This window comes from Cadophora gregata (genome assembly GCF_030347475.1).
Source record: "Cadophora gregata isolate MNR1 chromosome Unknown scaffold_2, whole genome shotgun sequence".
Classification (NCBI taxonomy): Eukaryota; Fungi; Ascomycota; class Leotiomycetes; order Helotiales; family Ploettnerulaceae; genus Cadophora; species Cadophora gregata.
In genome coordinates, this window is record NW_026695925.1 from 2,271,489 (window position 1) to 2,286,366 (window position 14,878).

Genomic DNA, 14,878 nt, shown 5'->3' on the forward strand with positions numbered 1-14,878 from the left:
AGCACTGCAGTGCACTGTACTCGGAATGCCAAACACCAACATCACAATGAATTTGTTCTCTAACAGAAAAATAACACCGCAAGCTCTGCCTTGTACGGCTCGTAAGTCGTGGGCATAGACTGTACGCGTCTCATACGAATGTCGGCTGCTTAGCTCAAGCCAACATGCACTGTTGTTTATGTGCAAGCAATTCCGTGGTTCAACCGGAACCTATTCTAGTGGAGGTCTCAGGGAATAGTTGGCAAGGGAGGGGATTGATGTTGATCTCCATTACATTAGCTTCCCTCGAACCAGCCCAGCTTCCCAAACGTCTTGTTTATCTCCGCTGACTGGGGCTGACCTGGACAAGGAGGCAGCATTATCTTCAATGCCCCAAGGTATTCAGATGTAAACTACTACTCTTTCTAGAACATCTAAATAGACTTGCTTAGTTACACATATGGATTGTTTTTGGAACAAAGATGTGTATTCCGGATTGAGCATTCCTCCGCACCGAATACGGTAATGCAGACGTGAGGTATGTCACTGAGCTGCTTCAATACTCTTAAAAATGGAAGTTTAATGCCTCACAAGCCAATCGAAATGTTTCCTTGAGCTAGATAGCTCGATTGCCAGTGCTCTTGTACGCTTGTCAAGGTGACAGCGGCCTAGGTGTCAACTACTGCACGAAGCGTCTTTGGTTCGGCGACCACTTATGACTAAAGTAGGAGAGATGAGGGAACATCAAAGTCTCGGTAACCAGTCTAGGTCTAGAGACCAGCCGCAGCTTATCCGATCTGTTTTGATACATGTGAAGTAGTTTCGCTGCTCACCAGTCAAACAGGATTTCGTCTGTGCTAGGCGAGCTGGGCTCACTTCGGTTTTCGTTGATGTGACCTCCTCCACATGATTGTGTTTTTGATCCAGAGATTTTGATGATGATGTGTGATGCTGTGTTGATTCGATTTCTTGCAGTTCTTTCCCAGAACCCACAAGGAGGCGAATAGGCTGAACGCACCACATAAAGTTCGGGGTGAATATGACCTTCTCCTCGTTCATCCAGTCCACATTCAATCAAAGTCTCAATCCATACCTATGATGTTCTTGAGCATTTGTAAGCTCAAGATGAAACAGACAAGCGGATCCTTTCCGGTCCAGTCTGGCTTTTTGGGTCCAGACAGCTGGGAAGTTACGATAAACTTAGATATATCTGAAAAGCTTGATGAAGACCTAAGTACTGGTGAGCCAAGAGGGGTACTTTTGTTGTCCTCCACTTGTGAAAAATTTAAAGTTCTGGTGGGAGCTGAGCATGGAACGAACAGCGTCGGTCCCAAACAATGCCCAAAGACAATATGGGGCGCCGGTGTTACTATTTCTCGTTGGTCTGTTGGTTCGGAAGGGTTCTCGACAGGGACTTAATCTGTATTAATGGCAATTGTGGGATAAGTGTTGTGTTTGTTTTCATTGAAGGGGATAACGGGAGCGCTACGAAGGAGTAGGGCCTGACCCAGAGAGTAAGAAATGGATCCAGTCATATGACGGATGCTCTTTAACCCATACGAATTCAGCGATGATCGATATACACTATCTTCAGGTTGCATATTCGGGCTAGAAAGCCATGTGCAAAACTGCTGGAGGCTTCTTAATCAAGCGGACTTGCATCGTCAATTGTTTGGCAGGATCTTCTTTCTCTTCATCAAGCGCGTTGGCGGCCAGCACGCACGGAATGCCGAGGCAGTGATCTTCTGGATGTCATGCTTGTGGAAGAAACTCCTGTTCTTCTTGCCATAAACATCTAGATTCAGGTGTTGGGTCAGCGACTACTTGAGCGAGTTTAGAGAGGGATCGGGGAATATGACATACACATCGGAACACTTAGCAGGCAGATGAATACCTGGATCCCTGAGATCCACATGAAGACTTCAAGGGTCCCTGATTTGACAAGCCAGTCATACGCGCTCCATGTCAAGCCGGCCGTGAAGAAGTTCTATTCGAGTTAGTCGACTAGGTTGATTTTTGAGGAGGATCTTACCTTAAATATGAGAACACATGTGAAGGCTTCAACGGCGATGTCCCCTACATCTATTAGCATTTTCAAAGATGACTGGTAATGATTGACTTACTATGGGCATCAACAATGTAGAGTGAAGCAGCCACGGCGCCAATCACCATCCCACCAACCTCTAAACCGAAACCAAGGATTGGAAGGTAATATGAATAGTCAACGAGTCTGTTCGCCGTGATGCCAAATAGGAAGAGTCCCGCACAGCCGAAGATCAATTGCGGGATCACAAGAACGATTCGAAATTCAGGTTCATAAATCCCGCCATTCTTCCGTGTCATGTACTTTGCGCTCCAGTCGGCCAGTGCTCCTGCTATGAGGAAGCCTATCACTGCTCCGAGGAATGCACCTGTGTAAGCATATCCGGTGTTGACTTCACCCCAGAGAAGAGGAGGCCCGATGAAGATTGCCTAGTGAGTAGGAAAAGTACGTTAGCACCTTGGCTTGGAGTGTTTGCAGGAGTAGGTCGAGCTTGTAGGTCATGCTTACGGCGAGTATTATGCCAATGAATACGGTCCATCCAATCATAGAGCCTTGAATCAAACACGCCCAAAGAATAGCGGGATGTGCGAATAGTGGGAACGGTCTGAGAAACAACTCCCAGAAATTCTCATCAGAGACTCTACCATTAAAAGGAAGAAGCGATTGAGTGAAGCTTTGCTTAGGAATGCTCGGATTAGGTCCCATAGTGTCATTGTGGGCAGTTTCTGCATCTCTGGTACTTTGCTCCGCAATGGGAACTTGTCGATACAAATTCTGCATCTGGTGGTCAGGATCCTCTGATTTTGGGTATGACTGACTATGAGTTGCATCCGAAGCCAACAAATCGGTATTGAGATGCGATGCACGGCGGTATGCAGTCTCGGGTACGAAGAAGATGACCAGAGGTAGGCAGGCACCGGCAAAGATAGCCACGAAGTAGAATGTCCAGGGCCATCCAATTGAGTGTGTGATCTTACCAACCACAATTGGAGTAAAAAAGGCACCTCCGAAAACAGCGAGATTTGTGAGGGCCATTCGCTTGCCACGTTCCTATTTATTATCAGTAACAGTCAGAGACGCCGTGTAGTTTCTTCTTACATGAACAAAATAAAGATCTCCTACAGCAGCATTTACCAATGCCTCAAATGGTCTAACAATACTGTAAGCAGTGATCAGCAGCACAATAGAAGACCGACGTACGCTGTACCAATTCCCTGAAATATCCTAGACCACAAAAGCGAAGCATAGCTTGTGGATGCTCCTCCCCAAGCACTTGAAAAGATCGTAATCACAGTACCAAGCAGAAACAAATGTCTCTTTCCCCATATCCTCGCCGATGGAACGCACAATATACCTGCAACACCGACGCCGATAAGAAAGTACCCCGTGAGAATGGCAACATCGGTAAACCTTCGAGAAAATAGTATTGATATTGTAATGGTATTTGCTGCCAGGATTGGCCCGAGGGATGTCGCGAAGATGGACACGATGCAGAGGATCAGCATGATCACGTCGCGCTTCCATAGTGGCCAGTTCTATAGTTTTCATTATGTCAGCCATTGTGTAACTCGTGCGGAAAGATACGGCTGCCACTTGTTTACCAGAGGATCATTGGGGTCATCGCTTGGTTGAGGAATGAGGATGATCGGAACACTCCCACTCGTGTCGCATTTCAAGCCGGCAGAATCAGCAGTCGCAGCTTGTGGTCGCTCCGGGTCGTCAAAATATCTCGTGGTCCCTTAGAAAAGTTATTGAGGGTATTCACACAATTCCGTGAGCCACGTACCAGGGACATGTTCCATGGACTTGGACTCAAGTATCCACATCCCCATGGTGATGGATTAGCTTCTTGCGGGGTACCCCACAAACTGCGGATAGTAGGTAGTTGACGTCTAGAAGATCCGGCCAAAGAATAATAGAGACTGTCAGGTCCTAGAATTCGCGGGTGAGCGACAGTTTTAAAGGCATCACTGCCGGCTCCCTGCTGGTGATGTTGAACTTTGAGTTTCGGCCTCGACTGATACCAAAAGAGGCTGAAAGTGAGCTTGCGAAGTTAGTCGCTCCTCGGCCGATTGGCGGTTTGTTACAAGCCCGGGCCCGACCATCCGTCCAGCACATCAGCCCGCCACACGCAGTTCTGATAGGCTAGAAGACTAATTATTAATCCAACAATGGTAAGGTATTTAGTCTGGCCGCGTCTGTTTCATTTCTGCTTATTACCGTGCCTCTGCACCATTCTTCATTCTCTTACCAGCAGGTCGAAAGTACGAAAGTACAGTACTGAGCAAGTATCACGACATTTGGGAGCACAGATGCCCGACGTCCGATGTGCTCATGGCACAGGATACCACCCTGGAAATGCTCGACGAGGACAAAGTTTGACATGAACTGTGTTCGGAAACCCGAGACACACGGAAGGTTCCACCTCAAGTAGTGACTACCACGTTGAAGCATGTTACAGTAGAGAAGACTGCCAGTAGTTTCATGGAAGCACTGTACCCATGTGATAGAACAGCTGTTCCGTTGTCACAGCCCAGCAGAATATGCTGTATCAAGGCTCCAGACAGTGAACAGTGAGCTTCTCTGGCAGGATTGATAGATACTGTGGTGCGTTTGGCAGTGCATTTTCCTGTCCTCGGCAGTTAATTTACTTTCGGTACTGCGAAGAGCGATGCGAGGTCTTGCCTAGGGGGTCCTCGATGTCCAGCTAAATTACATCAATAAAGCATGTTCGCGGAAGTCTCACAGTCGGACATAATAAGACTCCGAAAGCCCTCGAAAGTGACAGTAAATTTACAGTATGAGTGGGCTGATCAGTTAAGGTATTAATTAATAATGCCCCTCACATGGAAGTCTTTAAAATCAACATTGGAAGGAAGGACGGAACAAACCTCTTTGTCCTTGTCGTTGTCTTTAATATTGTCAAGACCAAAGAGTAGTGAGAGAGAAGAAATTGAAGAAGTTGGAGCGAGTTACCGTTACCCTAACCCATTTAATTTTACAGACTTTAAAGCTTCGGGCTAGCCCGGTCTGGAGCAGCCAGGCAGCCCAGGGGGCTTGTTTTTTGCTGCCAATGAAGCTCTCCCACCACCAAGAAGACAACCTTGAAGCCTTGAAGTGACTTCCCATTGGTGTCCTGCTGTCCTGTCCTGTCCTGTCCTGGACTGGACTTCTCCCAGCCCGGCTGGCTAAACGAATCAATCAATAAGTACCTTATTCAAGGTAACGATCTTCTCTTCACTTCCCTCTCCCCCTCCCTCCCTCACTTCCTCCTTCTTTCTTTTCATCATTAACGCCATACTTTCCCCTACGGTCCAGCTTCGTCGATTGAGGGCAGAGCATTGCTTTTGTGCCGCCCACCACCCGCTGACGTCGCATTACAGTACTGTACACTGTTAACGCTCTACTCAATCCGCCCACCTTCACGCGCGCGCGTCCCTCCTTAAACATCCTGCGCTGAATCTACAACGCCCAAGCCATGAAGCTCACCCTCACCCTTCTTACCGTTGCCAGTGCGTTGGTCAGCCTCATCAGCGCTCAAGGTGTTACCGGCGGCGTCCCTGCTTGCGCCGTAAGTCGTTGGTGTAACCTGTCGCATTTGTCAACCCGACGTTGTCCCAGTACTGACTCTAGACTCCCAGCAACCCTGTATCAATCAGTTCACTTCCAATGGAGGCAGCACGATCGCCGGTTGCAATCGAATTGATGCAACCTGTATCTGCGCCAACAAGGACTTTCTGGGGGGCATCGCATGCTGTCTGGTAGACAAGTGTAATCTCGACGACCAAAAAGCGGCGACCGAATACGCTCTCGCGTTCTGCAAGGCAAATCAAGTCACCGGCCTCCCCACGGCTGTTTCGTGCGCCTCGACTGCTACTGCATCAACTGGTAACCCTACTGCTACCGGTAGTGCGGCCGCAACGATCACCAGCAGTGGCGCGAACGCCGCCAGTACTACTGCTTCTGGAACCACCTCTGCTCCAGCCAATGCAGCTCCCACAAATGCGGCAAGACTTGGTGCCGGGATCATGGGAGGACTTGTAGCTGTTGTTGCTCTGATGTGATGGAGGATTGTTTGATTTACATGAAAGAGACTAGCAAATGAAGCTGGGGGGATCCATTTCTCATCTGATGGCATGGTGCGGGATAGGCGCTTGTAGGTGGAGGGGTATGGGACATATTTTCCTTTCGATCGTCCCGGTGAGTCCACTTCTCGGTGACAGTTCCGTACATATCAACCCACCTTCGAAGTCTTGTCTTCAGCACGGGCATCAGGAGACCGGCGTCAAATAGCTGCTGATATACCGGAATACACTCTGCAAGGAAATCAAATTCTTTTTGTCCATCAATCAGGTTAGCGAGGCATTCGAATTTGGTAAGTGAGCACATCTTCCAGATCTGCAGCGATTTGCGATCCTCCGAGGGACTTTGACCTTCATATTTCTTTTTCGTCCCTTGAGATGTTGTCTTGGCCCGGGATATTCGACCCCGATTCCGAGTTCCTGTGTTACCCATCAGCATCATGCATGCTCAGCCGCGTGACATCTCATTGTTGGAATTTTCATGCAAGATGCGCGGTGCGCCCGTCCCATATTCCTTTTGGCAGTCCCGGTTTTCCGGGATACTTTCTTCAGCATCCTGTACTCCTACATGCGGGCTTGGATCTGCTGTATGGATCGACGACATTTTGGGATTCACCTCCCAGCGACGCCAAAGAGATCGAAACCCGACAGACAGGTGTCACCATTCTGGTGATAGAATGAAACTCTGCACCAGCAATCAATAAACTGTCAGATGGGGTCTATCAGCAAAAGTGATATTATGTTAGGCACGGGCAAAGCCAAAGTGTGGACCGGGATTACGACCCCCTGAGTTTCTCAACACCCATCGACAGTCTGTGTGAACGCCACTTGTGACGTTCCAAATTGAGGTCTCGGAGAAGGATCTCCCTCACTATTAAATCTGGGTACATTTATTGCCTATTTCCAGAAGTCTACACCGGCTATTGAATTCTGGGTGCGTTGCTGTTTTGGTTTACAGCGTTTGATTTCTGGTAACAGTCAGCCTTGCGACTCCATCCAAACTCTGTTCCAAACACAGTGGGGCCGACAGCCCACCAAAGACTGATTCTCGGACCTGCCAAAACTTAATGAAATATGGGGTGCAGGCGAATCTGGATGGAGCTCTTTCCAAGACAGTCTCACAACGGCCTACAAGATACGACTGGCATTTTGTAAAAGCAAGGCAAGACAAGATATGGGATGAGATGACCTGCTTGGGGTCCACATCACCCGCGCTTGCTCCCGCGAAATCTGAAACTTCGAGGAACGCTTTGGCCCCTGTTCTGAAGGGATTGGCGATCTGGGCTATTCAAAGAACAGATCATGCGATGTTGGCAAACAAATTGAGCAAGATTTGGCGCAGAGTGCAGGAAAAGGGGGGGCATGCTGCATCAGCAAGTGTGAAAGGTTTGACACGACGTCTCGGGGAATTTTCATCAGGATGCACTGACAAGAGCTCCTCCTGACTTTCTGCCTATTGACGCTTCTCGGTACGGTACGCCTCGGAATATGCACGCTCGAGGAGTCAAGGAGCCTCAACATTCGTGGGTGCAGTGGTCTTGGGACAAGCTCTGTTGCTTTCCTCTTTTGATTTATTTTCTTGGTAGTGGTTTGTGCTGCAGCTCAAGAACTGGAAGCTTTGACTGTACTCCTTGGACGAGCAAGCGAGCGAGTTGACTGGAGTGTCAGAATGTGTGATGAGAATTCTCCGAGAATCGCCGTGACCTCTAAATGATTTCAACCTCACACAAGCACAAGCAGCCTGGCAACGCTTGGATGAGAAGACACCGAACCGAAACATTCTATCTGGTCTGACTTCAGTGCATTGGAATGCGAGGCTACAGCACCTCTCACACAAGGACAGGACATCCGCTCCGAGGTATTCGTCCTCGGCTCATGTCTGAGCATTCTAATAGACCGCAACTCAAACGTGGACGAGAGTGTGAGGGGACCAGCTCAATTGTCAAGTCGGTAAGTTTCCCGCGGCTACCTTGTGAGGTACTCGGAAGGCCAGAGTTACCGGATGAGGACCAAGACGAAGGTAGGAGGACGAGCGCAAGTGTGAGTGTGAGTGTGAGTGTGAGTGTGAGTACCGTTCAGTCGTCGCTGTCGGGTGCGGTGAAGTTCCAGGAAAGCTGGAAGCGGTACTGCAGTGGAGTAGGTTTGGTGCAGGCGCAGGCGCAGGTGCAGGTGCAGGTGGTGGTGGTGGAGTGGGCAAGTGGACCTGTAGACCTGTGGACCCTGTCCCTGTCCCTGTCCCTGTCCCTGTCCCTGTCCCTGTCCCTGACAGCAGATGCACAGACCTCGAGTCCTCAAGCCGAACCCTTGCGCGTGCATGGCGTGGCACGGGTATTGATTGCCAATGCCAGGCCAGGGCTCCACCTGCAGGCTCGAGGGCGCTATGACGCTTCTCGCGGGGTATCTTTTTGGGTCCCTGGTCCTTCAGATCTCCCCCTTTTGGCAGTCGATCTATTGCGATGTGTGATGTACGACAGTACGACAGCTGGTCAGGGAACAGGGACAGAGCAGCGGACGTAAACAATGCGGAGCCCCTCGAAGAATGAATCAATTCTTCCAAAAGCAGTGGCATTTCACAACAGAAATGGGCTCCTCCAGATCGAAGATGGGACGATCCTGTTTGAACCTGACCTTGCAATCCATTCATTCATTTCATTCAAGTTGAGATTCGTAATATGTACTGTACTGTATGTATTCTGAACTTTTGCCTGCCTCCGGACTGACAACCTAAAACCTTTCATTCATACGCGACTTCAGTCTGACTTTAACGGTTTGCAGTGCTTGCCCGCTCAGGCACTCGAAAACGTTGCCGTAAGGCAAGGCAAGGCACGGCGCTTGAATTGCTCGGTTCTTGGTGGTGCCACCATTCCACGCAGGACAGGTCGTGTGTCAAGTCCAGCTCAACAAAACTCAGCTCATATATCAATCTCGAGAAATTCGGCACAAGACGTGTCCGAACCTGCATCATCCCGGGATGCTTCGAAGAGCCTTCTTTTTGCCTTCTCCCGCTGTCCTCTGCGAACAGGAGGAGTGTCTCCACTGCCTCCATCCTGTCTCATTCTCGTCCGAGTGTGGGCATGATGTATGTATTGTCTTGTCTCCCGTGAGGCACGATTGTCGAGCACGTCTTGCCCTCCCATAGGATGCATACGCATGCGTACCCAAACGTCTCCCCGTAAGCTGCAACAAACCTCAACAATGCGGGGGTTGCAGAATCTATTCCTATGCGCGCCTATGAGCTGTTCTAAGTGGAGACGCCAGAGGCGTGACCTGGAAAGCGGCTCAAACTCAAGAACATCGGTTTTGAAGCCGTATATAATCTCGCTGGTATATACTTGAATCCAGCAGTGTGGCAGAATCGACAAATGCATTGAAGAGGGAAATACGGTACTCGACCACTGGATGAATACGGGCAGACATTCGGCAGAGTTGCCTTACATGGGCATGGTAAGGTATCTTGGTAAAAGAGGGGCAGCCCGCAAGCTGATCTGTGATCCATTCATCGAGTTTCTGAGTTGACAGATCATTAGGCTGGCTGGCGTGCATCGGACTTGAAGCATCGGCGCACTGGGATATCTGGTGGTTCACAGCCATGGGTTGTTCTTGGGGATAGGGGACAGGAAGCCTGCTATCTCCAGACTGGGAGCGACAAGGGCAAAGCATGGCTGGCCAACGCACGTTTTAACAATTTATTTTATTTGATTGTGTTCTGTATTATTTTAGGTTCTGTCTTTATTGCTGGCCGTGACCATACTGTAGCAATGGCCGGGTTCAGCCAGGGCACAGTAGGGCAGGACCAGGGAGGCAAAACGCGAGCGGCAGGGGTATGCGATACCTTGGGCTAGGGATAGAACACAAGGGCATTGAAGAAAATCGTCAAGCCGAACACAAGAAGTAGTTTTTTTTTTTCTCTAGCCTAGGTAAATTTACCTACGGAGGTAGCACTCCTAATCTCAGTAAGTCAATGTCAACGTCAACCAAGAAGCAAGCCTGCAGCTCCTCTACTGTAGCTACCGTTCCCCAGACCACCCAGTTGCACCCAGACCTGGCCAGCAGCGATCCATCCTTCGTTGTCGGTCGTTCGTTCGTTCGGTCGTTCGTTCGTTCGTTCGTTCGTTCGTTCGTTCGTTCGTTCGTTCGTCCTGCAGAAGCAAATCGGCTGCTCGCTACGGCACACCCATCCCCATCCCCATCCCCATCCCCATCTCAGACTAAATTCCTCCGCTTGGACCATCTCGCTGGACCCGACCTCACCTCACCTCACCTCACCTCGCACCGCACCGCACCTCCAACTTCACCATTCCTCACCTCACTTTTGCGCTCGTCCCTTGTCTTTTACTGTTACCTTACCCTCCCTGGAGACACACCCGCTCACTCCCACCTGCTCATACAGTACCAGCGGTTAGAGGCTAATTGCCACCGCTTTGCACCCCCGCCCACCACCCATTTCGCCCATACCTTGCCCTCTAGTCACCCACCATCTATGTATCCTGCCCTGCCCTGCCCTGCCCGACCCTGCCCTTCGCTGCACTGCACTGCACCTCTGGAACGTGCACCTCTCCTCCCAGCCGGTCCTAATGCATCCACATACGTATCGGGTGCATCGGCTTGTGCATTCGTCGGTAACCATATCACAACCGGCCTGGGATGCCATGCTCTGCCAGAGGGGACGTGAGCCGTGAGATGATTCCCATGCTGTCCACACGAGCTAGGGAAGGGACCCCTCCATGAGATGGGGGCAGCCCAGAGCCAGAGGGCTGTCGTGGCTCTATCGCTCCCGGTAGGGGTAGAACCGTTCTGAATCATCTCTCATTCCGAGCACTCGATGGTGGATCACCCTCGCAGCTTGAACCACCTCGTTCTGACCAGCCTCCAGCCCTGTCCCCCATTGCCCTGGTCCTTGCCCTTGCTTCAACCCACCATATCCTGTCCTCAACCTACCTCCCTGATGCCTGCCCTGAGCTCCAGCCTACCGCACTGCTTTGCAAATATCGACCTGCGTTTCTGCCGCTGTCGAGCTCTGTGTTACAAGCAACTTGGCGGCCATAGCTCAGGGAGCTGGTCGTGCCCTCACATAAGTAATTTGTTGCCGCCGACTAGAAAACTTTGTAGTCCCTCCTCCTCATCATATGTCCTCATTTATCAATTTGCTTTTATTGTTCTACATCGCCCGGGGTTCACCGGCTTGACACCTCCCCTGCTGCTCATCACTCACAGCTCTTCAGCTCGACATATATATAAAAAGGCATGCGGCATTGCAGGAACAGCCCTTCCTTCTCGACACCACTATTAATTCATACCCACCTCCTCGGTTGAAGCTCCTCTCACATTTCACTTCATCTCTATCTCACATTAAAACTTCTGTAAGTCCATGGCATATATCTTCTTCCCTATTGCCTGTCCTGACATGCTTGCAGATCATCCTCACCACCAACACAACCACTCATACATACACTTATAAATACACCATGTGCGAGTACACGAAAAACTACTACATCTACACTTCCTGCGTGGATCCAGGGGCACACTTCTTCGGCACTTCGGTTGACGGAAAGAAAGAGCACAGATGTTCACGAGGGCCTCATGAGCGGTACATTGTGGTACCAGGGCATTGCCCGCTTTGTAGCGGCTGACCAGAGCTGTTTCATCCACAAATCTACACACTCACCACTCATCCCCAACTCAGGCTCCACGCCCGAGCCACATTTCGCATTCGATCTCCAAGGATGCACCAAATAAACACCAAATCGGCAACGACATATTCACGAATTTCTCAGCGGGGCGTCAATGGCGGGGTAATTTTTGGGGGGGACGGGGATAATAGGAGTCTCTGGAACTTATCATTTCTTCACTGTACAAGCTTTGGCTAGGTTCTACTTTGGGAGAGCGAGAGAGCTGGATCTCAAGAATGATACCTCGACGATATAATATGGGGACGGATATATTGGAGCAGCTTCGGATTGGAGTCACTGGACACATGAGAAAAGTTATGGACTGATGGGACGTGGACACGACCATGCAAGCAAGAGAATGGAGTGAATGGGATTCGAAGATTATTAGCCTGGGAAGATGCAGGAAAATATCCAATCAAGCATCATTCACAATTTAAATCTGGATTGGGCCTTCTGCCTTAGTCTGTGTTCATCAGATATGCCTACCAATCCGGTGACCTCTACCACGTCGAACAGAGTGTTTCATGAGATAGCAAGATTATGGGCAAGCGAGCAATATCTGTTTTTGTTTTTATGGGCGTGACGCTACACCAAAAAGGTGGCATATAAAAAGATATCTTATAGCCCATGAGCCACTCACAACCGCCGCCTCACAATCTGCAGCCAGCAGAAAAGGCTTGGAGCTGACGCTTCAGCTGACCACGCTTGAACAAGAAGCAAATTGGTCGTCGTACGGTGCGGTAACGTTTGTTGAATTTGTACGGATCATCGATCTACGGCACAGTATCTGCAGCGGTGGCTTCACAACTTGTTTCTGTTAAATTCACTTGTGAACTAGGAAAGTAGACGAACAGCTCCGGGTTGCCTCCGAGGGAAGCTACTATTTAGGTAGGTAAGTTTACTTCAAGTAGCCGTAGCATGGGGTGCGTGAGCCGCTCCTGTCGTGCAGTAAATGCTTACGGTAGGTTCATTACCTTGTCCTCGGCTGCGTTGCCTCCAACGGCAGTCGTTGGTAAAGTCACTCCTCATCGAACTTCCACCTATCCTGAGCTATTCATGGCGAGCCATCCCACGACCTTCCCCTCAGTCCAGTCCCCTATCCGACCCTATTGCCAGTCTAGTCTTCTTCTCTCTCAAATCAAGTATGCGGCGGGCAATGCATGAACAATCCGCTTATAACTTCCTTAACGAAGCAACCACATTTCCTGGGCGATTACTGACTGGAGATGCTGTTCCATGAACCATTAAACACAAACACAAACACAGCACGCCATGCCATGCCATGCCATCCTCCAGTCACTGTCCACGAAAAACATCTATCCAGGCAGCGATCAGGGATACAATGTATGGCGCTATCTCAGCCGCTATCGTGGCAGGTCTGGAGCCGGCACCTCCCCCGAATGAAAGTGGGATGTACTGTACCTTTAGATGCGGATGCCCTCTTTTCCCACGTCCACTCGGACCATTTGATGGGCAATGCGCAAGGGCCGTCAGGACCAGCTCCTGGGCGCAACGGCGCAACGGCGCTCAGTAGTGAGGTAAGGTGAGTTAGGGTAGGTACCTTTGGTACATTTACATTTAGCTGCGGCTGCGGCTCCAGCAGCTCTAGCGAGAGCGTTCTGGGTTGGTGAGGGGGTGGAGGGGTGAGGGTGAGGGGGTGAGGGGGTGAGAGGGTAGGTAAGAGGGCAAGAGGGTAAGAGGGCCAGCCTGGGCCTGGGTCAGGTCAGTCTACTTTAGGTACCTCTGTACATCCTTCCTGCACTGCACTGCACTGCACTGCGGCACCACACCACCTTGCCCAGCCAGATCTCCCACTCCACCTGCATTCGATTCTGCATCAACGATGCAGGTGCCATGCCATGTTAAAATTATGTTATCTAGGCATGCTAAACGACCTATGCCCGGCCGTGCCACGCCGTGCTTTGCATGTCCTTTGCATGTCCTCCCATACTCCTGCTAAGTACCGTACCGTACCGTACCAGATCGCTTCTCCTGTACCTAGACTACTAGAGTACAGAGAGAGACGGTAGCGCAGTATGCTATGCTATGCTATGCTATGCTATGCTATGCTATGCTATGCTATGCTATGCTATGCTATGCTATGCTATGCTATGCCTGCACAGATGTTTCTCGGCTCGTCGGCTGCACCGGCATCTAACGAACACGAACCTCTCTGCGCACCTCGCCCCCGGCCGAATACCAGCAGATGTTCCAAGTCTGCTGCGAGTTTGGGAATGGCATCAAGTGACATTGCCACGAGGTAGTACCCGTCAGCAACCTATGGCTATGGCCGTGCCTCTTTACATTGACCATGTTCTGCATATTGTCTGCTTATCGCTATGCAGCTGATCTGTCTGAGGGAACCCTATACCAAAGACCCCAACTATACATCTCCTTCTGACTCTCTTTCATGTCGAAGCATCGATATTAACATTACATACATGCATGCCTCTGTAAAGTTACTTTCAAGATGACGTATCGTCAGCCTTCAGCGTCGAGTCCGTGTCCAGTGGATCTAACCTTTCTCCCAGTACTCCTCGCATCAGCTATGATGCCCAGCGTGCATCAAGGCTTCACCGGTTCAACAGACTTCTGCGAACGGCGGCCCAGGCCACATGATGCCGGTTTGAGTTCATACGGTATCTCCGCAGCGGTGAGAAGCTCCGAGCAGGGCCAGTGGGCAGGCACTGGCGGTCACAGCAGAGTTTTGGGAGAGTTCGCCTCAATTCTGCACGAAGGGTCCATGTCACCGACCATGCACATCTCCGTCAACAACACCATGAACTCTTTTTCTGACGCACCACGTGAAGCATTCGACACAAAGTATACCATAGAGGGGAGCGCGGGACTGAGTACACTATTATACCTACAGTTGTTGCGTAGTCGACAGTTAAGTTACCGTCCGGGGATTGTTAATATTTTTCTAGGTGACTTGTGGCAATTAATTTTGAATTGACTGTTTTAGGACAGTGTACCCAGGGCAGCACTTTCCTTTAAGGTAGGTGCCGAGGACAAACCACCAAGGTACTCCAAACTATCAGTGATGATGACTGGCATGATTGATTGAAGTAAAGTAAAGTAAACCCCCTACTTCTTGCGAACTT

The 14,878-nt window shown here is 50.2% G+C and overlaps 2 protein-coding genes across 2 annotated transcripts; one reads left to right on the forward strand and one right to left on the reverse strand.

Annotated features, from left to right (window-relative positions):
* Nucleotides 1–283: 283 nt before the first annotated feature.
* Nucleotides 284–4,982, reverse strand: ONS95_008037 (uncharacterized protein). The gene is made up of 10 exons (XM_058501572.1): nucleotides 4,915–4,982; nucleotides 3,810–4,832; nucleotides 3,625–3,761; nucleotides 3,224–3,558; nucleotides 3,122–3,173; nucleotides 2,531–3,073; nucleotides 2,103–2,451; nucleotides 2,012–2,055; nucleotides 1,843–1,966; nucleotides 284–1,774 (listed from the first exon to the last, which is right to left on the reverse strand). The coding sequence occupies exons 2-10, from the start codon at nucleotides 3,853–3,855 to the stop codon at nucleotides 1,644–1,646; spliced, it is 1,761 nt and encodes a 586-aa protein (XP_058362892.1). The 5' UTR covers nucleotides 3,856–4,832; nucleotides 4,915–4,982; the 3' UTR covers nucleotides 284–1,643.
* Nucleotides 4,983–5,501: 519 nt separating this feature from the next.
* Nucleotides 5,502–6,087, forward strand: ONS95_008038 (uncharacterized protein; the record flags this gene model as incomplete). The annotated part of the gene is made up of 2 exons (XM_058501573.1): nucleotides 5,502–5,594; nucleotides 5,665–6,087. 2 exons carry the CDS (start codon nucleotides 5,502–5,504, stop codon nucleotides 6,085–6,087), a joined length of 516 nt encoding a protein of 171 aa, XP_058362893.1.
* Between the last annotated feature and the right edge of the window lie 8,791 nt (nucleotides 6,088–14,878).

Bases quoted from the DNA above. Each gene is read 5' to 3' on its own strand.
- ONS95_008037 (XM_058501572.1), bottom strand. From the start codon at position 3,855: ATGGGGATGTGGATACTTGAGTCCAAGTCCATGGAACATGTCCCTG. The intron at 2,452-2,530 runs GTAAGCATGACC...CCTACTCACTAG, and splicing joins TCATTGGCATAATACTCGCC to GCAATCTTCATCGGGCCTCC. The intron at 1,775-1,842 runs GTATGTCATATT...ACCTGAATCTAG, and splicing joins CCTGCTAAGTGTTCCGATGT to ATGTTTATGGCAAGAAGAAC.